At 39.4% G+C, this 22,915-nt stretch overlaps 2 protein-coding genes across 2 annotated transcripts; one reads left to right on the plus strand and one right to left on the minus strand.

Moving 5' to 3' along the window:
- The first annotated feature begins 4,928 nt into the window (after nt 1-4,928).
- On the plus strand, nt 4,929-12,023 carry METTL5 (methyltransferase 5, N6-adenosine). Its single transcript, XM_055307748.1, has 7 exons — nt 4,929-5,129; nt 5,255-5,405; nt 7,487-7,601; nt 7,957-8,098; nt 9,959-10,010; nt 11,471-11,520; nt 11,921-12,023. Exons 2-7 carry the CDS (start codon nt 5,297-5,299, stop codon nt 11,957-11,959), a joined length of 507 nt encoding a protein of 168 aa, XP_055163723.1. The 5' UTR covers nt 4,929-5,129; nt 5,255-5,296; the 3' UTR covers nt 11,960-12,023.
- SSB (small RNA binding exonuclease protection factor La) lies at nt 10,466-22,735 on the minus strand. Its single transcript, XM_055308302.1, has 12 exons — nt 22,604-22,735; nt 20,670-20,744; nt 17,010-17,113; nt 16,628-16,802; nt 15,637-15,744; nt 15,452-15,552; nt 14,142-14,213; nt 13,786-13,828; nt 13,239-13,379; nt 12,683-12,869; nt 12,437-12,568; nt 10,466-12,115 (listed from the first exon to the last, which is right to left on the minus strand). Exons 2-12 carry the CDS (start codon nt 20,733-20,735, stop codon nt 12,024-12,026), a joined length of 1,221 nt encoding a protein of 406 aa, XP_055164277.1. The 5' UTR covers nt 20,736-20,744; nt 22,604-22,735; the 3' UTR covers nt 10,466-12,023.
- Nucleotides 22,736-22,915: the final 180 nt, after the last annotated feature.

Genomic DNA, 22,915 nt, shown 5'->3' on the forward strand with positions numbered 1-22,915 from the left:
TCAAGTTGTTTCCATTAAAAAGTACTGATTTTAATAAAAATTTAAAAAAAGTACTGATTTTAAAAACTAATAACTTAAAACTGCCACACACGCACAAAAAAACAAAACAAAACAAAACAAAACAAAATGGTCCACAAAACATTCTCCTTTCCTTCTGAAGGTTTTACGATGCATTGTTATCATTCACCAGTCTTTTACTATTAAACTTAAATGGCCAATTGACACAAACAGTTCTGAGACCGTTCTTCCACCACTGATTAAGACTGGGGTGGCAGGTATTGGGGATAATATTCATTTAGCCTTCTGAGCTTTCTGGGCAGACTTGGTGACTTTGCCAGCTCCAGCTGCCTTCTTGTCCACTGCTTTGATGACACCCACAGCAACCGTCTGTCTCATGTCACGAACAGCAAAATGGCCCAGAGGAGGATAGTCAGAGAAGCTCTCAACACACATAGGTTTGCCAGGAACCATATCAACAATGGCAGCATCCCCAGATTTCAAGAACTTGGGACCATCTTCCAGCTTCTTTCCAGAACGACGATCTATCTTTTCCTTCAGCTCAGCAAACTTGCAAGCAATGTGAGCTGTGTGACAATCCAGCACAGGTCCATATTCAGCACTGATTTGGCCTGGATGGTTCAGGATAATCACCTGAGCTGTGAAGCCAGCTGCTTCCATTGGTGGGTCATTTTTGCTGTCACCAGCCACGTTGCCACGACGAACATCTTTGACAGATACGTTCTTGACATTGAAGCCCACATTGTCCCCAGGAAGAGCCTCACTCAAAGCTTCATGGTGCATTTCAACAGACTTTACTTCAGTTGTAACATTGACTGGAGCAAAGGTGACCACCATACCAGGCTTAAGAACACCAGTCTCCACTCGACCCACTGGGACAGTACCAATACCACCAATTTTGTAGACGTCTTGGAGAGACAGACGCAAGGGCTTATCAGTTGGACGAGTTGGTGGCAGAATGCAATCCAGGGCTTCAAGCAGTGTGGTTCCGCTGGCATTCCCATCTTTACGGGTGACTTTCCATCCCTTGAACCAAGGCATGTTAGCACTTGGCTCCAGCATGTTGTCACCATTCCAACCAGAAATTGGCACAAACGCTACTGTGTCGGGGTTGTAGCCAATTTTCTTAATGTAGGTGCTGACTTCCTTAACGATTTCCTCGTATCTCTTCTGGCTGTAGGGTGGTTCAGTGGAATCCATTTTGTTAACACCAACAATTAGTTGTTTTACACCCAGTGTGTAAGCCAGAAGGGCATGCTCACGGGTCTGCCCATTCTTGGAGATACCTGCTTCAAATTCACCAACACCAGCAGCAACAATCAGGACAGCACAGTCAGCCTGAGATGTGCCTGTAATCATGTTTTTGATAAAGTCTCTGTGTCCTGGGGCATCAGTGATGGTCACATAATACTTGCTGGTCTCGAATTTCCACAGGGAGATATCAATGGTGATACCACGTTCACGTTCAGCTTTCAGTTTATCCAAGACCCAGGCATACTTGAAGGAGCCTTTTCCCATCTCAGCAGCCTCCTTCTCAAATTTTTCGATAGTTCTTTTGTCAATCCCACCACATTTGTAGATCAGATGGCCAGTAGTGGTAGACTTGCCCAAATCTACGTGTCCAATGACGACGATGTTGATGTGAGTCTTCTCCTTTCCCATTTTGGTTTAGGTTTAGCGGTGGTTTTTACGACACCTGTGTTCTGGCGGCAAACCCGTTGCGAAAAAGCTCAAGATTTATTTTATAGCTTCAGTAATCAAGACTGTGTGGTAATGGAGGATGTAATGTATAGACATACAAGCTGATAGAACAGAGTAAAAAATCCAGAAATTGATCCAGACTCAACTGATTTTTGACTAAGTTGCAAAAGCAATCATGGAGACTGTATAACCTTTTCAATGAATGGTGCTATAGCAAATTGGGCATTCATAGGGGAAAAAAACCTCCACCAAAACTTCAAATTTTATACGACAATTTGATATGGATTTACGGATTAAAAATTAAATGGAAAGCTATAAAATCTTTACAAAGAAAACATAGGAGCAAATAGTTTTGAGTTTTAGGGCCAAAGAGTTCTTAGACTTGATGTCAAAGGATTGATCTATGAAAAGTTGACAAACTGGACTTTATCAAAATTGAAAACTTATTCTGCAAAAGATGGTTAAGAGGATGAAAAGACAAGCTGCAAACTGAGAGAAAATATTTGGAAACCACATATCTGATGACTAGTAATTAGAATATATTAAGATATCTCAAAAGCTCAACAGTAAAAAAATTCAATTAGAAAATAGGCAAAAGAAATGAACAGATATTTCAGCAAAAAGGATATACGGATGGCAAATAAGCACATGAAAAAGTGTTTAACATCATGAGGCATCAAGGATATGCAAATAAAAACTTCAGTGAGCCATCTACACACCTATCTGAATAGCTAAAATGAAAAATTGTGGCAACACTGAATGTTCACTAGGTACAGAGAAACTGGGTCACTCATATGTGACTGATGGGAATTGAAAACTGTAGCAAAAAGAAAGAAGAAAGAAAAGAAAGAAAGAAAGAAAGAAAGAAAGAAAGAAAGAAAGAAAGAAAGAAAGAAAGAAAGAAAACAATGTAGCCACTCTGGACAAGCTTGGAGTTTCTTTAAAAAACAAACAAACAAACAAACAAAAAAACTGACTAGGGCAGCCCAGGTGGCTCAGCGGTTTAGCGCAGTCTTCAGCCCAGGCCGTGATCCTGGGGTCCCGGGATCGAGTCCCACATCAGGCTCCCTGCATGGAGCCTGCTTCTCCCTCTGCCTGTGTCTCTGCCTCTCTCTGTGTGTGTGTGTGTGTGTGTGTCTCTCGTGAATGAATAAATAAAATCTTAAAAAGAAAAAAACTAAACATAGATTTACCATATGGCCCAGGTATTGTGCTTCTGGGCAATTAAATTATCCCAGAGAAATTAAAACTTATGTTCATACAAAAACTGTACATGCTTGGGATCCCTGGGTGGCGCAGCGGTTTGGCGCCTGCCTTTGGCCCAGGGCGCGATCCTGGAGACCCAGGATCGAATCCCACGTCGGGCTCCCGGTGCATGGAGCCTGCTTCTCCCTCTGCCTGTCTGCCTCTCTCTCTCTCTCTCTCTCTCTCTCTCTCTCTTTCTCTCTGTGTGACTATTATAAATAAACTAAAAAATTTAAAAAAATTTAAAAAAAACTGTACATGCTTAATTTGTAATAGACAAAAATTTGAAGCAACCCAGATGTTCTTCAGTGGGTGAATGTTCAAATAAATCTAGCACATCCATGCCACAGCAATAAAAAGGAACAGATTGTTAATATACATAACTTAGAAGGATGTCCAGAAAATTATGGCGAGTGAAAAAAAAGCCATTCCCAAAAGTTTACATACTGTATGCTTCCATTTATATGAAGTTCTTGAAATGATAAAATTCTAGAAATGGAGAACAGATTAGTAGCTGATGGAGGTTATGGAGGGAGTCAGGGCTAGAATGAACTAGGTAGGTGTGGCTACAAAAGTGTAATATCATGGATATTCGTGGTGATAGAAATGCTTATCTTCCCTGTATCAGTGTCAATATTCTAGGTGTGATATTATACTAGAGTTTTGCAGAATGCAATTATTGGGGGAAACTGGGGAAAAGATACACTATTTTTTATAGTTACATACGAATTTATAATTATCTCTAAATAAATCTTTATCTTAAAAAAGATAGAAAAAAATTGCCTTCAACTTCAGACAAATTCACTATCCTTCAGTAAACCTGGCTAGTTTCCATCGTCCATTTGGCTCCAGCCACCTCCTCCTCAACAGAGACCACTACCACCACCACCAACAACAACAACTAACATTTATTGGGCATTTGTTATGTGCTCTATGCAGTAAGACCTTTATAAGCATTAACTCATTTAATCTTCATAACAGATTAATTTTGGATTTCAGACACTGCTTTTTGTAGTTGATCCTTGTCCCATCATTCCTTGTTTTCTTCCTGTAAGAATGGGAAACATCCATTCTCCAGATTAAAGGCAATCTTTTCACTTAGGCACAGGATCCTAACTCCTTCCAATATCCTCCTTGTATTTTATTTATTTTTTAAAAGTATTTTATTTTAGAGAGAGAACTTGGGCACGTCCCTGCGTATGGGAAGAGGAAGGGGGGGCGGGGGGAGGGGGAGAGAATGTCAAGCAGACTCCCCACTGAATGTGGAGCCTGCCCTGGGGGGCCGATCCCAGGACTCTGAAATCATGACCTGAGCAGAGACCAGGAGTCCCACGCCTAACAGACTGAGCCACCTAGACACCCCTAGCTTTCTTGTAACTTAAACACCTGCCTATGGGTGGCCCAGCGGTTTAGCGCCACCTTCGGTCCAGGGCGTGACCCCGGAGACCCGGGATCGAGTCCCGCGTCGGTCTCCCTGCATGGAGCCTGCTTCTCCCTCTGCCTCTCTGTCTGTCATGAATAAATAAATAAAATCTTTTTTAAAATTTTTTAAAAGCCATTTGAATTGGGTTTAGAAGATGGGGTAGTAGAAGTGTTTCTTGACGAAGGTGAGAGGAGATGGTCACTCCCTGCGAGGGGCCTCGTGAGGCCGGACGCAGAAAGGGCCGCACCAGCCGTTCACCTCAAGTGGCCGCGACTTTTACCCTCGTCACCTCTTTTCTTCCCCCAACCTTCCAGGGCCTGCAGGTGCTAGCGGGTCTGGGCCCTGTGACCCGCAGGGCCGGCCGGTTCCGTCGCTGCTACGAGAGAGGCGCCACCGGTCGCGCAGACGCGGCGGCGACCAGGGTGGATGACGCTCCGCGGGCGCCGGCGGAACCCGAGCGCGGGGCCACGGTTGCAGCTCGGCGCGGGGCTGCTGCGCGGCGGACAGGGGCGCGCGTGCGTGGCAGCGCTTCCGGCCCCGCTCCTGGCGCGGGCGGCGTCCTACGAAGCCCGGACGCTGCGCGAGGAGTCGTGCGTCGACCTCCCGGCCCCGGGCAGGCGCCTGTGCGGGCATCGGGGAAGCACGAGGTCGGCGCGGGGGACCCTGGAGGCGGGTCGGAGGCTGGCGGGGGACTCCGCCTGCTGCCGGAGTTGGAAGGAAATCAGGCACCCGCCTGGGCTAGGTGTGCCGTCGGCTCTCTGCCTGCCTCCCCAGCCGGGAAGGAGGGGGTGGGGGTGGGGGGTTGGGGTGCGGGGTGGGGGGCGGTGCAGAAAATGCCAGATGCAGGTTCATTGGGTTTCTCTGCAGATCCAGTGCCATTAAGTCCTGCGAACTCACACTTTAAAAACAATGAAGAAATTAAAGCTTAAGGAACTAGAAAGTCGCCTGCAACAAGTGGATGGATTCGAAAAGCCCAAGCTGCTTCTAGAACAGTATCCAACCAGGCCGCACATTGCAGGTAGGGCGGCTGGGGACCCCGTCTTTGCTTCCCCGGGTTCGTCCTGTCTGCTTACTCCGTAATGAAAATAAAACAGTTATTTGAATACAAAGAACGTCTGGAGGAATTCTGCTCTGAGATGACCTGTGACGTCGGAGAGGACTTCCTCGACACCGCCGCTAAAGACAGCATCCCCTCCCCCACTTTGTTATTCCACTGCTCGGTTTTCTGCATCCCTCTTAACGCTGTCAGCGTTTTAATGTTTGTTTCTCTCATTGCACTATCAACTCCTTGAGAACAGAAGAATTTGTTGGTGGTGTTGACGCAATTCCATCTTGTCCAGAAGAGCTCCCGCTACCAGTTAGGAGCTCAGTATTGGTTTGCTAAATACAGATCAATTTTCCATTGCAACGAATTGCCAGGGCAAGGCTTCCTATGCTATTCCCCACCCCACCCCGCCCCCAGCATGAATTACTTAGAGTTGGTAGCCAAAGGACCGCGTTTAACAAATGCGTTTCAGTTTTTAATGATCTGAGAATCATCAGTGTTACTTGATGCAAGAAACTGATACTGGGAGTACAGGAGACAACACAGGAAAAACCCTTCATAGCTCGTAAACGTATTACCAAAGTCGTTGTGGAGTCTTAGGACAATGAATTTGGGATCCGTCCTGGCTTCAACTATTTCTTAATACAATTTTTTTTAAAGATTTATTTATTTATTCATGGAGACACACAGCGCGGGGGGGGGGGGGGGGGCAGAGACACAGGCAGAGGGAGAAGCAGGCCCCATGCTGGGAGCCCGATGTGAGACTCAATCCCGGGTCCCCAGGATCATGCCCTGGACCGAAGGTAGCGCTAAACCGCTGAGCCACCCGGGCTGCCCAGCTTCAACTACTTCTAAGCAGCCAATGGAAATCAAGGAAAATACACATAAACCTGCACTAAACAACATATTGTCATAATTCCAACCAAAAATTGGCACAAAACTGTGTCTGGGTTAAGTCCTGTTTTCTTAGTTTAGATGACTTCTTTAGTGTATTCTGGCTGTAGGGTTTCTTAGTGAAGTCTAATTAAAAAAAAAAAAAATCCATTGTTCATAGCCAGGATGTAACATGCCCATGGATGTGCTGATTTTTTAAGATACCAGCTTCAGAGTCACCTGCTGCAGTAATTAGGACAGCAGTCAGAGATAGCCCTCTAAGTGTGTGGATTTTTTAAAAGACTATTTTTAAGTAATCTCTAGACCCAACGTGGGGCCCAAACTCACAACTCTGAGATGGAGAGTCCCATTCTCACCAACAGCCAGCCAGGCACCCCTAATTGTGTTTTTGATGACCCGTAGTTCTGGCTGGTTCACATATCCACAGGGAGAGATCAGTGGTTTTACTCATACTTAACCTTTGTGTATTTGAAAGATCCCTTTTTTATCTCAGCAGTTTCTTCTCTGCTCCTCAGTTCTTATCAGTTCTCATTAGATTTTATGTGTCGATGGATCAAGCGTATGTATCTAAAGGCTCTTTCTGGATATAGGACTTTTCCCATTTTAGCTTGCACTTAGGGTACCCGTGTTGTGGTGACAAACTTGTTGACAAAAAGTTCTGGGCCATTTTAATGTTAATGCTTGTTCAACATTAGTGGTTCCCAGATTTCACAGATCCGTAAAATTTCAAAACAATTTTGGGAGACTGATACAGGGTTGCCAAGTTTATATTTTGACAAGGAAAGGTATTTTTAAAACCTATTTCCTCATACTATCCTTGCAAAAATATTTCAACATCAAAGAACTGATGTATATGTGTGTGTGACAATGGTTTGAACAAGCTGAGGAAAAAACATTTTAACTGTATTTTTCTCATTTAAAGTTTTGTCATTCTTGGCTTGTCACCAGAGTAGTTTTCGGGAACCACTGGTGTGTGTTATTGTTCTTTGTGGGGCCTCTTACTACATACTGAGATAGAATACCTTTTTTTTTTTTAATAATCTGGAACAGCATTTGGGGGAGGATAATTGGGAAACAAGAAATTGCACTCATCATTTACATGACTTAGATTTTGGTCATCAACTTGTTCTTATTCCCTAATATGTTTTTTGATCTTTTAGCATGTATGCTCTATACAATCCATAATACATATGATGACATTGAAAATAAAGTGGTTGCAGATCTAGGATGTGGTTGTGGAGTTCTTAGCATCGGAACTGCAATGTTAGGAGCAGGGTAGGTGATCCTGTATATTAACATTTGGGTACAGGGTGGCCTTAAATAAGAAACATAAATAGAATTAACTGAATTATATTTATGGGACTCTACAGTATGAGATGAAGGGAGCAAGAATCTGAATCTGATACTGAGTACATTTTCAATGAGCAAAACAGTAAAACAATACAGTAATAGTGGCTATCACATGCCTCCCTTTTATACACACCTGAGTTTCCAACCCCTGCCAGGTTGGGAAATCATGCTGTCGAAAGGCAATACTCTTACTTTGCCAGTTGGGTTAAAAAAAGGCATATGGTTTTAATTTGTTGTTTTGATTCAGGAGCTAGTCACTCTTTGTGTTCTGTATTTATAGATTGTGTGTTGGATTTGACATAGATGAAGATGCATTGGAAGTATTTAATAGGAATGTGGAAGAGTTTGAGTTAACAAATGTTGACATGGTTCAATGTGGTTTGTTTGTGCTATTCATTACTAATCCGCTCTTCCGTCCCCCCGTAATTATACAGAAAATTATTAAACACCCTTATTTTACCAAAAAAATCAATTAATACTCCTCCACCCCTCCCCATCATCCCAACTCCTCCCCTCTCTGCAACAAATCTCTCGCGCCACCTAAAACCCTCTCAAGAGAGATAGAGATAGAGGAGAATTTAAACCATCAAATACAATAAACCTCTCACACAAATAACTCTACCCCATAAACCTACCTACCTTTTATATATATATTATAACCATTCTATAAAATTAAATCTCTCCATCTATTTAATCACATAAATATACACCCAGATAGATATAGATGAGAGATAGAGAGTAGAGATAGAACACCCACCAACACCAATCCAAACCTCCATCCAACCTCCCAAAACCAAATACCTTCAAAACACAAACTCCCACAAACCAATCAAACCCCCTTCTAACCTATTAACACTACCATTTACATAAAAACATATAATACATTTACTTCTTTACACCTATTACCTCCCCCTCCCATCTCTAAATGTGTCCTCCATCTCAAATCAAACAAACACCACAAAATCCAATTCTCTAACCAATTCCCACAACCCCAAACTCCCAAAACTAAACAAACCTATATACATCAAATACCCTCTCGAAACTCCAAACACCCAAACCCATCAACCCCATCTCATATAGAAATACACATTTCCCAAAAATCTTCCTCAATCTATACACAAAATTAAATTTCCCCTAAAAACACATACACAACCAACCACAAAATATACATTAAACACCCGCTCCACTATAAAATCTCAAATACCCTTCACACTCGCACTCATTCCATCTCCCTCTCCGCACCGCATCAATTGTGTGTGTGTTCCCTCTCTCAACGCACACGCTCTCTCTCACTCAAACTCATCACTCCATCCACCCCTCTCACATACATAACCACTCCCCAATACAACACAAAGATCCCCCAACCCCCCCCCCCCCCACCTGCGCCCCCAGCCGTTTAATTTATATTTTTGACTTCTCTTCTTTTATCTCCCCTCTCCACCTCTCATCTTCTCTAACAACATTTCTGGCACTTAGAAACTGAATTTTCCCTGTGACTAGCTAGCATTAGTTTTCTTCCAGCCTATAGGACTTCTGTCAAAGATTTGCTCTGACAGGAACTTTTACCAAGAGATTACATGAACTTCAGTAGAGAAGTGTGGTATAGCTAGAGTTATAGTATATCCTAGTTTGCCTAAATCCTAGTAATCCCATTGTCCCGTTGTGGTTTTGTGTGCATAATGGAGGCAGTAAGACCTGATTTTTAAGAACACTGAGCCTGGAGCTAAAGTGAGCTGAGTTCAGAATCTCCCTGTTCCATTATTCTTTTTGCCACCTATGTAACACATGGGGGTATAGAAGATATGTTCCAGAAAATTTGGTATCTTTTTGGTCAATATAACATAATGATCAAGGACACAGACTGTAGAGCCAGACTGCCTACGTTCAAATCCAAACTACCAGTTCCCTGTGTTATCTTGGTCAAGGTATTTGAGTTCAGCTTCATAACCTATACCGTTACTTAGCTGTACTCTTATAGTATTAAAATGGCTTGGTTTATTTTCAGAATACTACCAGTTCACTTGAAAATTTTTTAAGAGTCTAAATTCTGGGACACTTGGGTAGCTCAGTTGGTTCAACATCTGCCTTCAGCTCAGGTGATGATTCTGGGGGTCCTGGGATTGAGCCCCACATCGTCTGCTGCTCCTCCTGCTTATGCTGTCAAATAATTTTCTTTTTAAAGTCTAAATTCTAATGAAATTTTAAAGGCTTAAAAAATATGATTAGCAAAACAATTCTCAAATTATTTTAAAAATCAGCTCACATTAACGTGTTATCTTTAGCATATTCAAAAGAAAGCTACAGAATGGAAAATCAAGATAGATATTATTGCAGGTAAGACAATTTTTAAGTTTCTTACAAAATAAATCTAAACCCTAATTATTTAGGGCTAATAATACATTAGCCCATCCAAAATTTTATAGGTGCTAAGATGCCATAGAACGTGTTTTCAGCCTGGCAAAATGTGAAAGGTTGGTAATGGGTTGGAAATGAAGTAAAGGCCGAGTATCAGTGTTTGCCTAAGAGTGTCCCAATTTATGCATTTTATGGAAAATTCCTAATTAGCACTCAACTATTTGGCCACTCCAGGCTCAGACAGTATACACTGTCGTGATGTAAGAGCGTGGGCCTGGAGGGGTCAGATCTGTTTAAAACCCATTCATGGAAAATACCACCAGATCATGCCTGATTACCTTTTCCATTTCAATTTTCTAATCGTCCCTAGAGTCAGAGAACATGAAGCTTTTTTCTTTTAACAGGGGATAGGATATAATCATCCACACTATAAGTAAATGTTTGATACATTTTTATTAGTAAATTGGGTAATATTCACAAACATCAAAATGGGAAAAACATATAACTAGAAGCCAGCTATGGTCCAAATAATTCTAGAGGCCTGAAATAAAGAGTACAACATGAAGAAAATATTCTTTACTTAGTAATAAACTGACTAGGATTAGCACTGTAGTGTTAACCATATAACCAGTCCTATTCATAATTAGTAATGTAATGTGGAAAAAGTCTGTTGGTCCTATTTATCCAGTATTGTCATTCCTTACCTAGTTTAAGGTATTAGAACTTGCAGCCTGGAGCACCTCAGAACCATTCCAAGTATACCAAGCCAGGGCCTTGCTACTCCAGATGTGGTCCTCAGAACATCAGTATTGACATCCCGTAGGAGAAGACTTGCAAAACTTCAGGCTCCACATAGACTTACTGAATTATAATATGCATTTTAAAAAAGATTTGAAGGTGATTTGATTGCACAGTAAAATTTGAGAGCTGTAACCTATAGAGAATTTATGCTGCAAAATATGAATGATAGGAGTGTACTGCCATCCCTCTAAACTGAGGAGTAATTTTGGAGAACCTAGTATTTCTTAGAGTAAGAAAAATGGATTATCACTTGAAATCTCAGTAGGAAAATACTACCAGTATTAAAATCCAGACAAATTTTAAAAATAAGCATGATTATTATGACTGCTATAGATTATTATGAAATTAGAAATAGAAAGGTATGATCATCTTCTGTCCAATTGTTATCCTTTCAAATTCTTCCCCATAACCTCTAATTTTGGCATCAATGACCAAATAGAAATGCCAACCTCAGTTAGCCATGGGCTGATCTTGAGAATATATCAAGTCAGTCTCTGGGTAAGTTAAAGTGACAGGTCTGAAATGTTCTGCTTACCAGGGTTAAATACTTCCTTAATTTTTAAGAATTTACATATGTAATATATGTATGTCAGGGTTGACAAATGAATTTTTATTCTTAGATGACTTTTGTTTTCTAGAGCTACGATACGACCTGCCAGCATCATACAAATTTCATAAAAAGAAATCCGTAAGTCTCTGGATTCTGGTTTATCTGCATTCAGTACTGAAGAACTTTGCAATAAGTAATTATTTACAATGTTATCAACTTGCCTGAGTAAATACAGAAAGCTAGCCAAGGAGATAGAATAATTATCGATGTGATAACAGCCAATATCCTGGTTTAAGATATTCTTTCTCAAATGCTTTAGGCACAAAAATAAAAAACTAAGTTTTTGCTCTTTTTATATAGTACATATTTTATTAGTTTGTACTAATACATTTTCATATTACAAAGGAAATTTAATGGAAGAATCTTTCTTTTGATATTTGAAATAACACAAACAGAACTATACATTAAAAAAAAAGTCTTCATTTGGATAACAAAAAAAGACAAGTTAAACAACAACAAAAATTTTCCTTTCTTACAGGTTGATATTGAAGTGGACCTAATTCGGTTTTCTTTTTAAAAGCCTCTAAAGACAAAAACAGCTTAAAACCTAATTAAGATGAATAAAAATTTTTTTTACTAAATTACTGGTCTCCAGCACCATTTTCTGTTTTCTGTTGTTTTGGTGTAGGTTGTTCTTCTTTGTCTGTTTCTTCTCTTGCTCTTTTTACTGGTCCTATACAATTCAATAGAGAATTTTTGTTAAGTTCACTATGTAAGCATTACTCTTTTAATAGTGAGCATAATTAACAAAATAATTGTTTGAAAAGCAACAACTTCCCAACACCAACAATAAGGCTTTTCCTTTGGTACAGATCTTCTCTCTAAACTTCTCTTCCAAACTTTTTTTTCACTTGTAAAACAGGGTAACTTGGGTAAATCACAATCCAAAAGTCACTTATACCAAAGGTGAAAAACCACACTGCTGTCCTTTCAAATAATTTTGAAATAACAAATAATTTTTCATCAAAGAACCAAAGGACTTAGAAAAACTTACCAGATGCACCATTCTGATCGTGTTCTTCATCACTATCAAATTTAGTTTTCTTGCCCTGAAACTGTACTTTTCCTTTAGCAGACCCAGTCTGGGCAGCTTTATTCCCCTTTCCTTTTCCTTTAAATCTGCGACCTATAAAAACATAATTGAGAAATCCATAAAAGTCTTAAGTCCCTTGTCACTGTCTCCGAACAAGCAAATGAGTTAAAATAACCAAACAGTCCAAGACAAATCAGAACTAATGACCTTTTGATTTCCATTTGTTTAGAGATTCTTGTTGATCTTCTATGATTTTTTTCAGTGCTTCCTTTTCCACATCTCCTTCTAGTACTTCCCACGTCACTTCTTTGTTCCTTAATTGTAGGTTACCATTATTTGCATCTTTGGCTTTATCCAGTGCTTCCTTAGCTTTTTCTTTAAATAGAATTATCCCCTATACCAAAGACAGTAAAAGCCACACCCTTAAGTTTTTTTAGTACCATAGTTAATTCCATTGCTCAAAACTTTTTCCTGCCCTGCAAATCTTCTCTGCCATTATCAGTTTCAATGAATTTTAACTGAACTTTTTAGAGAGTTATCATAAAACTTGCAGTCACAAATACCAAGTTATTTATAGCATAATTCAAAAAGTATGAGACATCACATCCAGTGATGGCAATAACAAAATGGAAAGTAAAAGACCAAAAACTATTTCATGAACACATTATTAAATAATTTTGTCGCTAGTAATGTTATCTTCTAAAAGTTAAGTTTCTATGGATTTTTAAACTGATTGCTAAAAAGCCTATGAATGTTTCCAAACCTCTTTTGCTCCTCTGACAAAGTCTATCCATTTTATTTCACCATGACTTGAGAAAAGGATGTGCAAATCTTCTCTACAGGTCTGATCATCTAAGTCTCCTGAAAATTTCAGCAAGCAGCCAATCTTTTCTTCTAGAGATTTCTGTAAAGACATACAAAGCATTAAAGTTTTTTAAAAGCAACCACAAACCAAATATGGCTTAAACCACTCTATACCTAAAACATGGGAAAAGCTAGAAACTAAAATGCTGTTTCAAAGTAGTTTAATAGTGCATTTTCCTGTGGCATCCCTTATTATACAGTGGCTTCTGATTGTAACTTAAAATTTTATTTCTTCAACAATATAATATTTACCTAGCTGGATACATTAGTTATTTAAAAAATGTAGTTACAAGTTCTTTCTCTGGGTAATTTTAGGCAGTATTATTGGGCTATGACTTTAGTACAATGAAAACTACAGACTTGTTCACATATTTGTTTCAAAAAGTTCTCACTTTTTATTCTCATAAATTTGAATTATAGCTTAGATACCAAAAATACAGACTTACTATTTCAGCACTTTCTGCTAACTTTTGTTTTTCCTCTTGCTCTCTACAAAAGAAATGGTAATTAGAATCTTTCCATTAACTGTATGAGAAAATTAAATCCTGATAAAGTTAACCTTGATCATAATCACACATTGCTTAATAATCAAAGGCAGTCACTAGGCTTTCTGATTGCTCCTGGCTAGAGTGCAACACTGTGGCCCCCAGATTATCAAGGGAGCTTAAGATCTTAATGTTTCACTAGCAAAACAAAAGCCTACTGCTACTCATTTCAGAACTCATCATCAAGCTCCACTTCCTAGAACCACTATCTCTGTCAAAGCTTTAAGAAATTAAAATGACTGGCTCAACGTACTTACTGTTTAGCTCGTAATTTAGCTTCTACTTTATTTTGCTTTCTTTCTTCATTTTTTTTGGCAAAGTAATCTTCCCTAAAGAAGACAAAATACAGGGACTGAGTTCATGAGAACAAAAATTAGACTAAATTATTTTGAATTAATTAAACACCAGAAGGAATATTACACTTTCTAGAAATATAATTACCTAAAAATTCAAAAGATACCAAGGAAGTTATTTTAATAACAGCTTTACGAAAAAAGTCACATTCCATAAAATGTACACCTTTTAAAAGTGTACACTTCAGCAGTCTTTAGTATATTCAGAATTGCACAACCATCAGTAATAATTTCAGAACAAAAAGAAACCCAATGTCCATACCAATCTTGTATTGATTTTATCATTCGTGTATGGAAAAAAACATAAACCAGAATTTGTGGAAATAAGTTCATAGAATTTTCTTTTTCTTTCTTTTTTTTTTTTTTTTTTTAGTTCATAGAATTTTCTACAGTGGTACTTTACAGTAGGAGAAAATTCTACAACCTCTGAAACCCAAGAGTAAGAGCAATTATGAAAATCATGTTAGGGACGCCTGGGTGGCTCAGTGGTTGAGCATCTGCCTTTGGCTCACGTTGTGATCCCGGGATCCTGGAATCGAGTCCTGCATCAGGCTCCCTGCAGGAAACCTGCTTCTCTCTCTGCCTATGTCTGTCTCTCTCTCTCTTTCATGAATAAATATGTAAAATCTTAAGACAAAAAAAAAGGGAAAGAAAATCATGTTAAAAAATACTTTTTAAAAAGTTAACACTAATTGCACGATGCACCACAGTGCATCTCTAAGTCCATCAGGTTTAGTACATGGCATTTAAGATTACATAATGTGAAAATAGGGAACAATGGCCTAACTGTATCATAAAAATGCTCTGGTGTGTCTAAATTGTTAACACACACACACACACATTAAAGAATGTGGTCCAAATCTGTATTAAATAATCCTTTGTACTATATAGGTATACACAGACTATGAGAAGTAAGAACAGACTGGAAATTGGACAGAGATTGATTCTCTAACCACACAGTCTACTATCTAGCTTGATTATGTTTTAGATGCAAATAAAGTACTAAAACTATTTTTTACTGTTAAAAAAACACTTCCTTGTGGTCTCAGAGGACTAGTAGTTTCCACTGAGCAAATTTTAAGTGTTTATCAAAGAATGCCCAAGGAACTAAAAAATATTGTTCTTACATGGGATGTTATTCCATATTCTGTATCCCAGTGTGTTAATTCCATATAACTAAAGTGGCCAGAAGCAGTATCAGCATAAAGACTTACTTGAAAAGTATTAGCAGGTCTGTGTCTTTATATTTCTGGTCAGGGGTGTCAACAAACTTCCTAGCAGATTCAATACTATCAAACACAGCAAATATTGATCCCTATTGAAAGGGGAAGAAAACTCTTTTTAAAAATATCCCATATATTTTTCAGCTAGAAAAAGTTGTAACATCATACAACCATACCTTAAATGCTTTGTGTAATGTTCTTCTCATCTGAATATTTAGTACTTGACCTTTATCTTCTAACCATTCTTTTATGTCATCAAGGGTTGCATCAGTTGGGAAGCCTTTCTGTGAAGAGTAGAAAGAAATGTACAAATGACTTCTCAGGTAAACAATTTATCAGAAATTGAGTCATTTTGTCTTGAAGTCAAGCCAGGATATACATATCTAACTAAATATTTCTCTGTCTCTTAAATGTTTAACAGTTCTGGTTAAGAGCCACTGTTCTCTAGTGCAGTAAAAGTGACTGAACTGGAATATGCTTCAAAATAATCCTTTGGGGCAGAGATAAAATTAATCATATGTTAATAACTGCTGAAGTTGGATAATAGTACATTATATAGTGAACCCATCTTTGTAGGTCTTAAATTTTCCAGAATAAAAAGAATCTACTTTAAAAATTCATATGCTAAAGAAAATTACTATCAAGTTTAGCTCTAGATAAATAAGAAATTGATAGGCTTACTGGGTGCTTACAATATGCCCAACATTTTGTACAGTGTTATATGGATTTTTTCATTAATTCTCACTAATTCTCACAACAGTTCTATAAAGTAAAAAATATTATCCCCATTTATGAAAATAATGCTTAGGCAAGTTAAGAACACTGCACAATGGGGCACCTGGGTGGCTCAGTTGGTTAAGTGTCTGCCTTCGGCTCTGGTCATGATCTCGGGGTCCTGGGATTGAGCCCCATGTTAGGCTTCCCTGCTCAGTGGGGAGTCTGCTTCTTCCTCTCACTCTCCCTCTGCTCCTCCCCCTGCTTGTGCTCGCTCTCTCAAATAAATAAAATCTTAAAAAAAAAAAAAAAAAAAAAAAGCAACACTGCCCAAGAACACACAGTAAATGGTAAAAACTATGATTCCGGAGTCCTTATTCTTATCCACTCTGTTTTTTTTTTTTCTAAATAAGATATTTAATATATAATTAAATGTGTGAAAGGCCCACTTACAATATAAACAGATCTGTTTTTTACATCATTCTTATATTCATCAGTCACTTCAGGGAGGGGTTTGCTTGGAGATCTTCTGATTTTAGTTTTATCTTCACTTATTTCCATGAGTTCAGCCTTTGATTTGCTCAGTGCTTCTACTATTACATTAAAGTCTGTTGTTAGACGGTTTAACCTGAAGAATACATATAAAAGCATTATAAAACTTAGTTGTAGCACTTGTTAACAAAAAAATCTAAAGACAGTTTGAAAATGGTTTTTACTGGGTGCCTGGGTGGCTGATCCTCAAAGTCATGAGTTCAAGCCCTGTATTGGACTCCACTCTGGGTATAGAGCCTACTTTAAAAATAATAATAAATAAAATAATAAAAAAGATTTTTACCTATTGAATTTTATCATTATCTCCAAAGGCACCCAGCCTTCATCCAGTTTGATCTGTTCCTTTAAAAATTTGTCTCGTGGCAAGTTGAAGTCACCAAAATAATACTGCAAGATAATTAATTATATTTCAGAGCACTGTACAATACTGACTTAAATCCTGGAGTTTTAAATTGCCATTACATCACTACACTCTATTCTTTAAAAATACATGTCATAACTTAAGGAGCAATAAACATTTTCTCCTAAATATGTGATAGTGAAACATTTATAACATCAATTAGCAGAAAGATAAAACTAAAAATTGATGACTGAAACAATGTAATTAGCAGATACCTCAATAGACTATCAAGTCTTAAATAAAAACAGTTAAGGACTTAGTATGTGAGAGGCTTCTCGTTTCAAATCAGTGTTTTATTAAACAGACTTCTTATTAAACAGTGTGTTTAATAAAAAGAACTGGATTATACTGATTAATCATGCTTATTTTTACAAATTAAAAAATAGGCAAGCATTTATCTAATTTAAGCATAAAGGTATTCTTTTTCAGTATAAAAAACAAAAAAAGACAAAAATAAAAACTATACATGAAAAGACACAGGTATGACTACTTCAATTGCCAAGAGTATAAAAAGTAAAGGACAAATAACAAAGGAGCCTGTAAATAATTCTTATAAATCAAGGGAGAAGAAAAAAATCCTGAAAGCCCTAAGAGAAAAATGGGTAAAGGAAATCAAAAGAATTACTAAAATAAGAATGTAATATAAACAAAAAGTTCAACCTCATTAATGAAAAATCCAATTTAAAGCAAAATAGCATCTTCACCCAACTGGCCAAATTCTAAAAACAATACCTAGTATTGGCCTGAACACAGAGAAATGGTTGTGCAGGCAGAGATGTTAATAAATATCAAAGGTCTTTAAAAATGTGCATAACCCTTGAGCCAGTACATCTTTTTCTAAAGAATTTTATCTTAAATCAGTAAACATAGTAAACAGTAAAAATATATAAATCTTTACTAAGATTTATATATAAAGATATTCATCATGAATTGGATAGCCACATGTAGAAGAATGAAACTGAACCATTTTCTTACACCATACACAAAAACAGACTCAAAATGGATGAAAGACCTCAATGTGAGACAGGAATCCATCAAAATCTAGAGACCACAAGCAGCAACTTCTTCCTAGGCACATCTCCAAAGGCAAGGGAAACGAAAGGCAAAAATGAACTACTGGGACTTCATCCAGGTAAAAAGCTTTTGCACAGCAAAGGAAACAATCGACAAAACCAAGACAACTGACAGAATGGGAGAAGATATCTGCAAGTGACAGATAAAGGGCTAGTATCCAAAATCTATAAAGAACTTATCAAACAACACCCAAAGAACAAATAATCCAATCAAGAAATGGGCAGAAAACATGAACAGACATTTCTCCAGAGAAGACATACAAATGACCAACAGACACATAAAAAATGTTCAACGTTACTCAGCATCAAGGAAAATGAAATCAAAACCACCTGACACACATCAGAAGTCCAAAATTAACAAGTCAGGAAATGACAGATGTTGGTGAGGCTGCAGATAAAGGGTACCCTCTTACACTATTGGTAGGAAGGTAAGCTGGTACAGTATGGAAAATAGTATGGAGGTTCCTCAAAAAGTTGCAAATAGAGCTACCCTACAACCCAGAAATTGCACTACTAGCTATTTGCCCCAAATATACAAATGTAGTGATCCAAAGTGGCAACTGCACCCTAGTATTTATAGCAGCAATGTCCCCAATAGCCACACTATGGAAAGAGCCCAGATGTCCACTGATAGATGAATGGCTTAAGAAGATATGATGTGTACACACACACACACACACACAAAATGGACTACTACTCAGCCATGGAAAAAATCATTGCCATTTCCAGTGACATGGATAGAACTTGAGGGTGTTATGTTAAGCAAAATGAGCTAATCAGAGAAAGACAATCATCATATGATTTCACTCATATTTGGCATCTGATAAACAAAACAGGAGCATAGAGGAAGGGAGGGGAAAATTAAAAAAAAGATGTAATCAAAGAGGAAGACAAACCATAAGAGACTTTTAATCATAGGAAACAGGGTGCCTGGGTGACCGTATGCCTTTGGCTCAGGGCATGATCCAGGGGTCCAGGCACTGAGTCCCACATTGGGCTCCCTGCAGGGAGCCTGCTTCTCCTCTGCCTGTGCCTCTGCCTCTCTCTCTCTCTCATGAATAAATAAATAAATATTTTTAAAAAATCATAGGAAACAAAACTGAGGTTTGCTGGAGGAGAGGGGAGTAGGGGGATGGGTTAACAGTGATGGACATTAAGGAGGGCATGTGATATAAATTGCACTGCGTGTTACGTACAACTGATAAATGAACTCTGCCTCAAACTAATACTGTATGTTAACTGAATTTAAAATTATTTTTTTAAAAAATGAAGAGGAAAATGCTAATGTAAAATTGGATAATGAATTAAACTTTTCTGTGTTAAGCTAATCTTAAGGCCAAAGTAGGGAAACAAGCCAGTAAAAATAGAGATTTGCTGATTTTTAAAGCAAACAAACTCATCATGGAACTGTTACAGCTAAAAAAATTAGAAATATCCTACACATTAAATAGGGAATTGGGTAAATTACTGATGACATAAAACTTTACTTCCCTAAAATGCAACCTATGTTTGATAGGGGAAAGGGAAGGAAATAAAAATTATGTTACTGTGAGCACTGACCACAAAGCATGAAAGAGTATTTTTAACTTTAATTACTTAAGAGAGTAGAATTTGAGAGGTGGCAGATTATGGAAGGGACATTATTTATTAACTTGGTCTATATAAACTTTGTACTGTTCTAAGTATTTAAATAGTTTGCAAATTTTTCGCAATTATAATGAAATTAGTACAAAAGGTATAGCACAGAACATTTTAAATGGCCAAGAAGTACAAATTAAAAAGAAGTTCTGATAACTGCAAAAACCACCAAAAAACAGCTTCTTACTGAAGTTAATCAGTAAGAACAGAAAACATTAAGCAAAAATTTCCTGTGCAGCCATTATTGATACTGTAAAGCTTCAATTTAAATACAATACCTAAGGTTAAAAAAAGAAAAAAAGGCTAAGATGACTATAAAAACAGATACTTTGTTAATGAAGTTCTAATAGCCAAGAACTCAGTTTAATTAGGTAGAAAAATGTACTAGGACCTTCAAATAGATAAAGAGTTATTTGTAACAGGAAAGGTACTTTACAAAGAATTTTTATGTTCTCTTATTATGTGCCAGGAACTCTTCTGAATGTTTTACATTTTACTAACTAATGTAAACTTCACAACAAACTTATGAGTACTACTATTACAGACTAGGAAACTGAAGCAAAAAGTAATACTAGTCTATGGTGTTAAGTTTTGAAATGTTTGTAGATCTTGGCTGTCATAAATGGGCTCCACTAATACAAATTAGTGGAACCTACAATATTGTAGGTTCATCTAATTCTAAGAATCAAAAACAAACCAGATATTTAATATTTACACGAAATGTTTTAATAGGTCAATATAGGAAATTAATGTTCTTTCTGTATTTGTTTTTAGGCTCTACATTTCCTTTCAAGGAACATATTTTTGCAGTCTACTAGCATAAGAACCATACCTCAATCTGATGACAGATTTTAGCCTCGAGAGCAGCCATTTTTTCATTATCACCATTTTCGGCCATTATGGCTATCTGTAAATTTTCCCAAATTGGCATAAAGAGGTTAGTATTATTTTTACATAACACTCAAGATCAGAAGAATGTTTTTAAGTTATCAATATCACATTGTTTTCTTAAATATCAAGAATTTTTAATTTCACGGGTTCAATTTCTCTACTCAATTCTCAAATTTCAACAAAAGAAAATGTTGGAATAAGTAATGGAAAACTGAAAAAGCTATACATAATCTGCAACCCTTTCAGTAAATCACTGTTCCATCTCTATAACAAAGCAAGTGGTCATCTTCACTTTACTCATCAAGAAAGCTTTTAGCAAAAAACTCCTTTCAGCTACTTACCAACCATTTCCAGCTTTAAGGAAATCACCACCTGCATCTCAGTCCTATTTGTTTGGTGCAGGTTGCATTTCTTTTAGTTAGTCACAGCTACCTTATCAAAAACTTACCAGCAAAGACTAAGTATCATAACTTCAGGATGAAAAAAAAATCAAATATAACCGTCAGGATTAGATTAGATGCTGTATGTTAGAGAACATATGAAAATAAGAGTCTGGGGTAGCCTGGGTGGCTCAGCGGTTTAGCGCCGCCTTCAGCCCAGGGCCTGATCCTGGAGACCCTGGATGAGTCTCACATCGGGCTCCCTGCATGGGGCCTGCTTCTCCCTCTGCCTGTGTGTGTCTCTGCCTCTGTGTGTCTCTCATAAATAAATAAAATCTTTAAAAAAATAATAAGAGTCTGGGAACACTAGAATAATGTTAAGCTGAAGGTCTGTCTCCTAATTCACCAATATATTGGTTAAACTTAGAGCCAGTTTGTTTCACACCCCTGACACTAGTGCTGCAGGAGAAAGGTTGTGAGACTGCTCGGCATCATGAACCAAGTCTTGCCTCCAGTGCGCTACTAAACCACCCAGTTATCCACATTTACAGAAGTGTATTCATAAGACCTCATCAGGGTACCTGCCATTAGTTGACACTAGAGAGCCGTCTTAGGTACTCCTGGAAGTATCGCTTTATGGTTCTGCAATAACCTGGATGCACACTGGAAACTCTTCTAACAGGGACTTACTTGCACGACGCCATCCAAGTACAAAACTTACTCAATCTTATGCATCATTAGTGGACCCCTACCCAAGTTCCTAACTTACTACCATGATCTCGGGGCCCCTTCCAAAGCAAAGGGTGAGTGAAGTAAGAGAACTGCTTAGTCCGTACAAGACTGCTTCGGCCTACCCAATTCTGGTAGGTACTCGGTTGCTGGAGATCCTTTTCCAGAGTGTACGACTAGAAGTGAAGTACGACCCACACTTTCTCACTTCGCAGGCTCCTGGACGTGAGTGACACTAAAACCCCCAGAGAGTGACGCCAGAGGAACACCTGCGGCCCCACCACTCCGCGACCTCCAGCTCGTCCCACAGGACCCGAGGAAGCCTCTGACAATTAGCCACCGCCAACCGCCTCAGAAGCCACCAGTGCCCCGAAACGTCGGCCTCCGGCGACGCCACAGGGCAGTGGAGGTGGAAAGTCTTAAGGACGCGGGGCGGATGCGGGCAGCCTCGGTCCAAGGAACCCGCCAGAGTGGGGCCCCAAAGCAGCCACCGGCTCGCCTGGGCCCCAGCCCCGTGCGGGGAAACCCCGGCTCCTGCACTCCTGTCAGGCACCGCGTCCGCGCCTCGCCCCGGCCCGCGCCGCTCCGCTCGGCTCCCAGCCCAGCGCGCCGCCTCAGGCTGCGGCCCACCCGGCGCTCGCCCGGAGCATGCGGACCGCGAGGAGTGGACGCACCGGCGCGAGGCCACAGGGAAGGGGCGTGCGCCGTCGCCCCGCACAGCACACCATTTCGCGCTTCTTCTCTTCGGCCACCGACCGCTGCTCACCTTTGAGGTCCCGGTCCCACAAAGTCACGCCGCACCAACACCAACAGCGACAACAGCGTCCCGACTTCCCAGCGCCGCCGGCCGGCCTACCCCGCGTGAGGAAGATGGGGGCCGTCCCGGCAGCCCTCGCGGCCCGCGTGGGCGGGGCTTCGGGGAGCCGGAGGCTGCGCGCCGCTCGGAGGCTGCGCGCCGGCTGCGGACTCCCACGGCCCGCGGAGCCCCGCCCCTGACGCCGCGGAGTCCCGCCCCCTGACGCCGCGGAGCCCCGGGCTGGCGCCGGGGGCGGGGCGCTTCTGGCCCGAGCGAGTGTCC

This window comes from Nyctereutes procyonoides, unplaced genomic scaffold (assembly GCF_905146905.1).
Source record: "Nyctereutes procyonoides isolate TBG_1078 unplaced genomic scaffold, NYPRO_anot_genome, whole genome shotgun sequence".
Classification (NCBI taxonomy): domain Eukaryota; kingdom Metazoa; phylum Chordata; class Mammalia; order Carnivora; family Canidae; genus Nyctereutes; species Nyctereutes procyonoides.

Excerpts from the sequence above, each read along its gene's own strand:
- METTL5 (XM_055307748.1), top strand. The coding sequence starts at position 5,297 with ATGAAGAAATTAAAGCTTAAGGAACTAGAAAGTCGCCTGCAACAAGTG. Across the intron at positions 8,099-9,958 it reads ATCCGCTCTTCCGTCCCCCC|CATATTCAAAAGAAAGCTAC; the intron begins GTAATTATACAG and ends TGTTATCTTTAG. Across the intron at positions 11,521-11,920 it reads AATTTCATAAAAAGAAATCC|GTTGATATTGAAGTGGACCT; the intron begins GTAAGTCTCTGG and ends CCTTTCTTACAG.
- SSB (XM_055308302.1), bottom strand. The coding sequence starts at position 20,735 with ATGGCCGAAAATGGTGATAATGAAAAAATGGCTGCTCTCGAGGCTAAA. Across the intron at positions 17,114-20,669 it reads AAATCTGTCATCAGATTGAG|TATTATTTTGGTGACTTCAA; the intron begins GTATGGTTCTTA and ends ATTATCTTGCAG. Across the intron at positions 12,870-13,238 it reads TTGTCAGAGGAGCAAAAGAG|GGGATAATTCTATTTAAAGA; the intron begins GTTTGGAAACAT and ends TCTTTGGTATAG.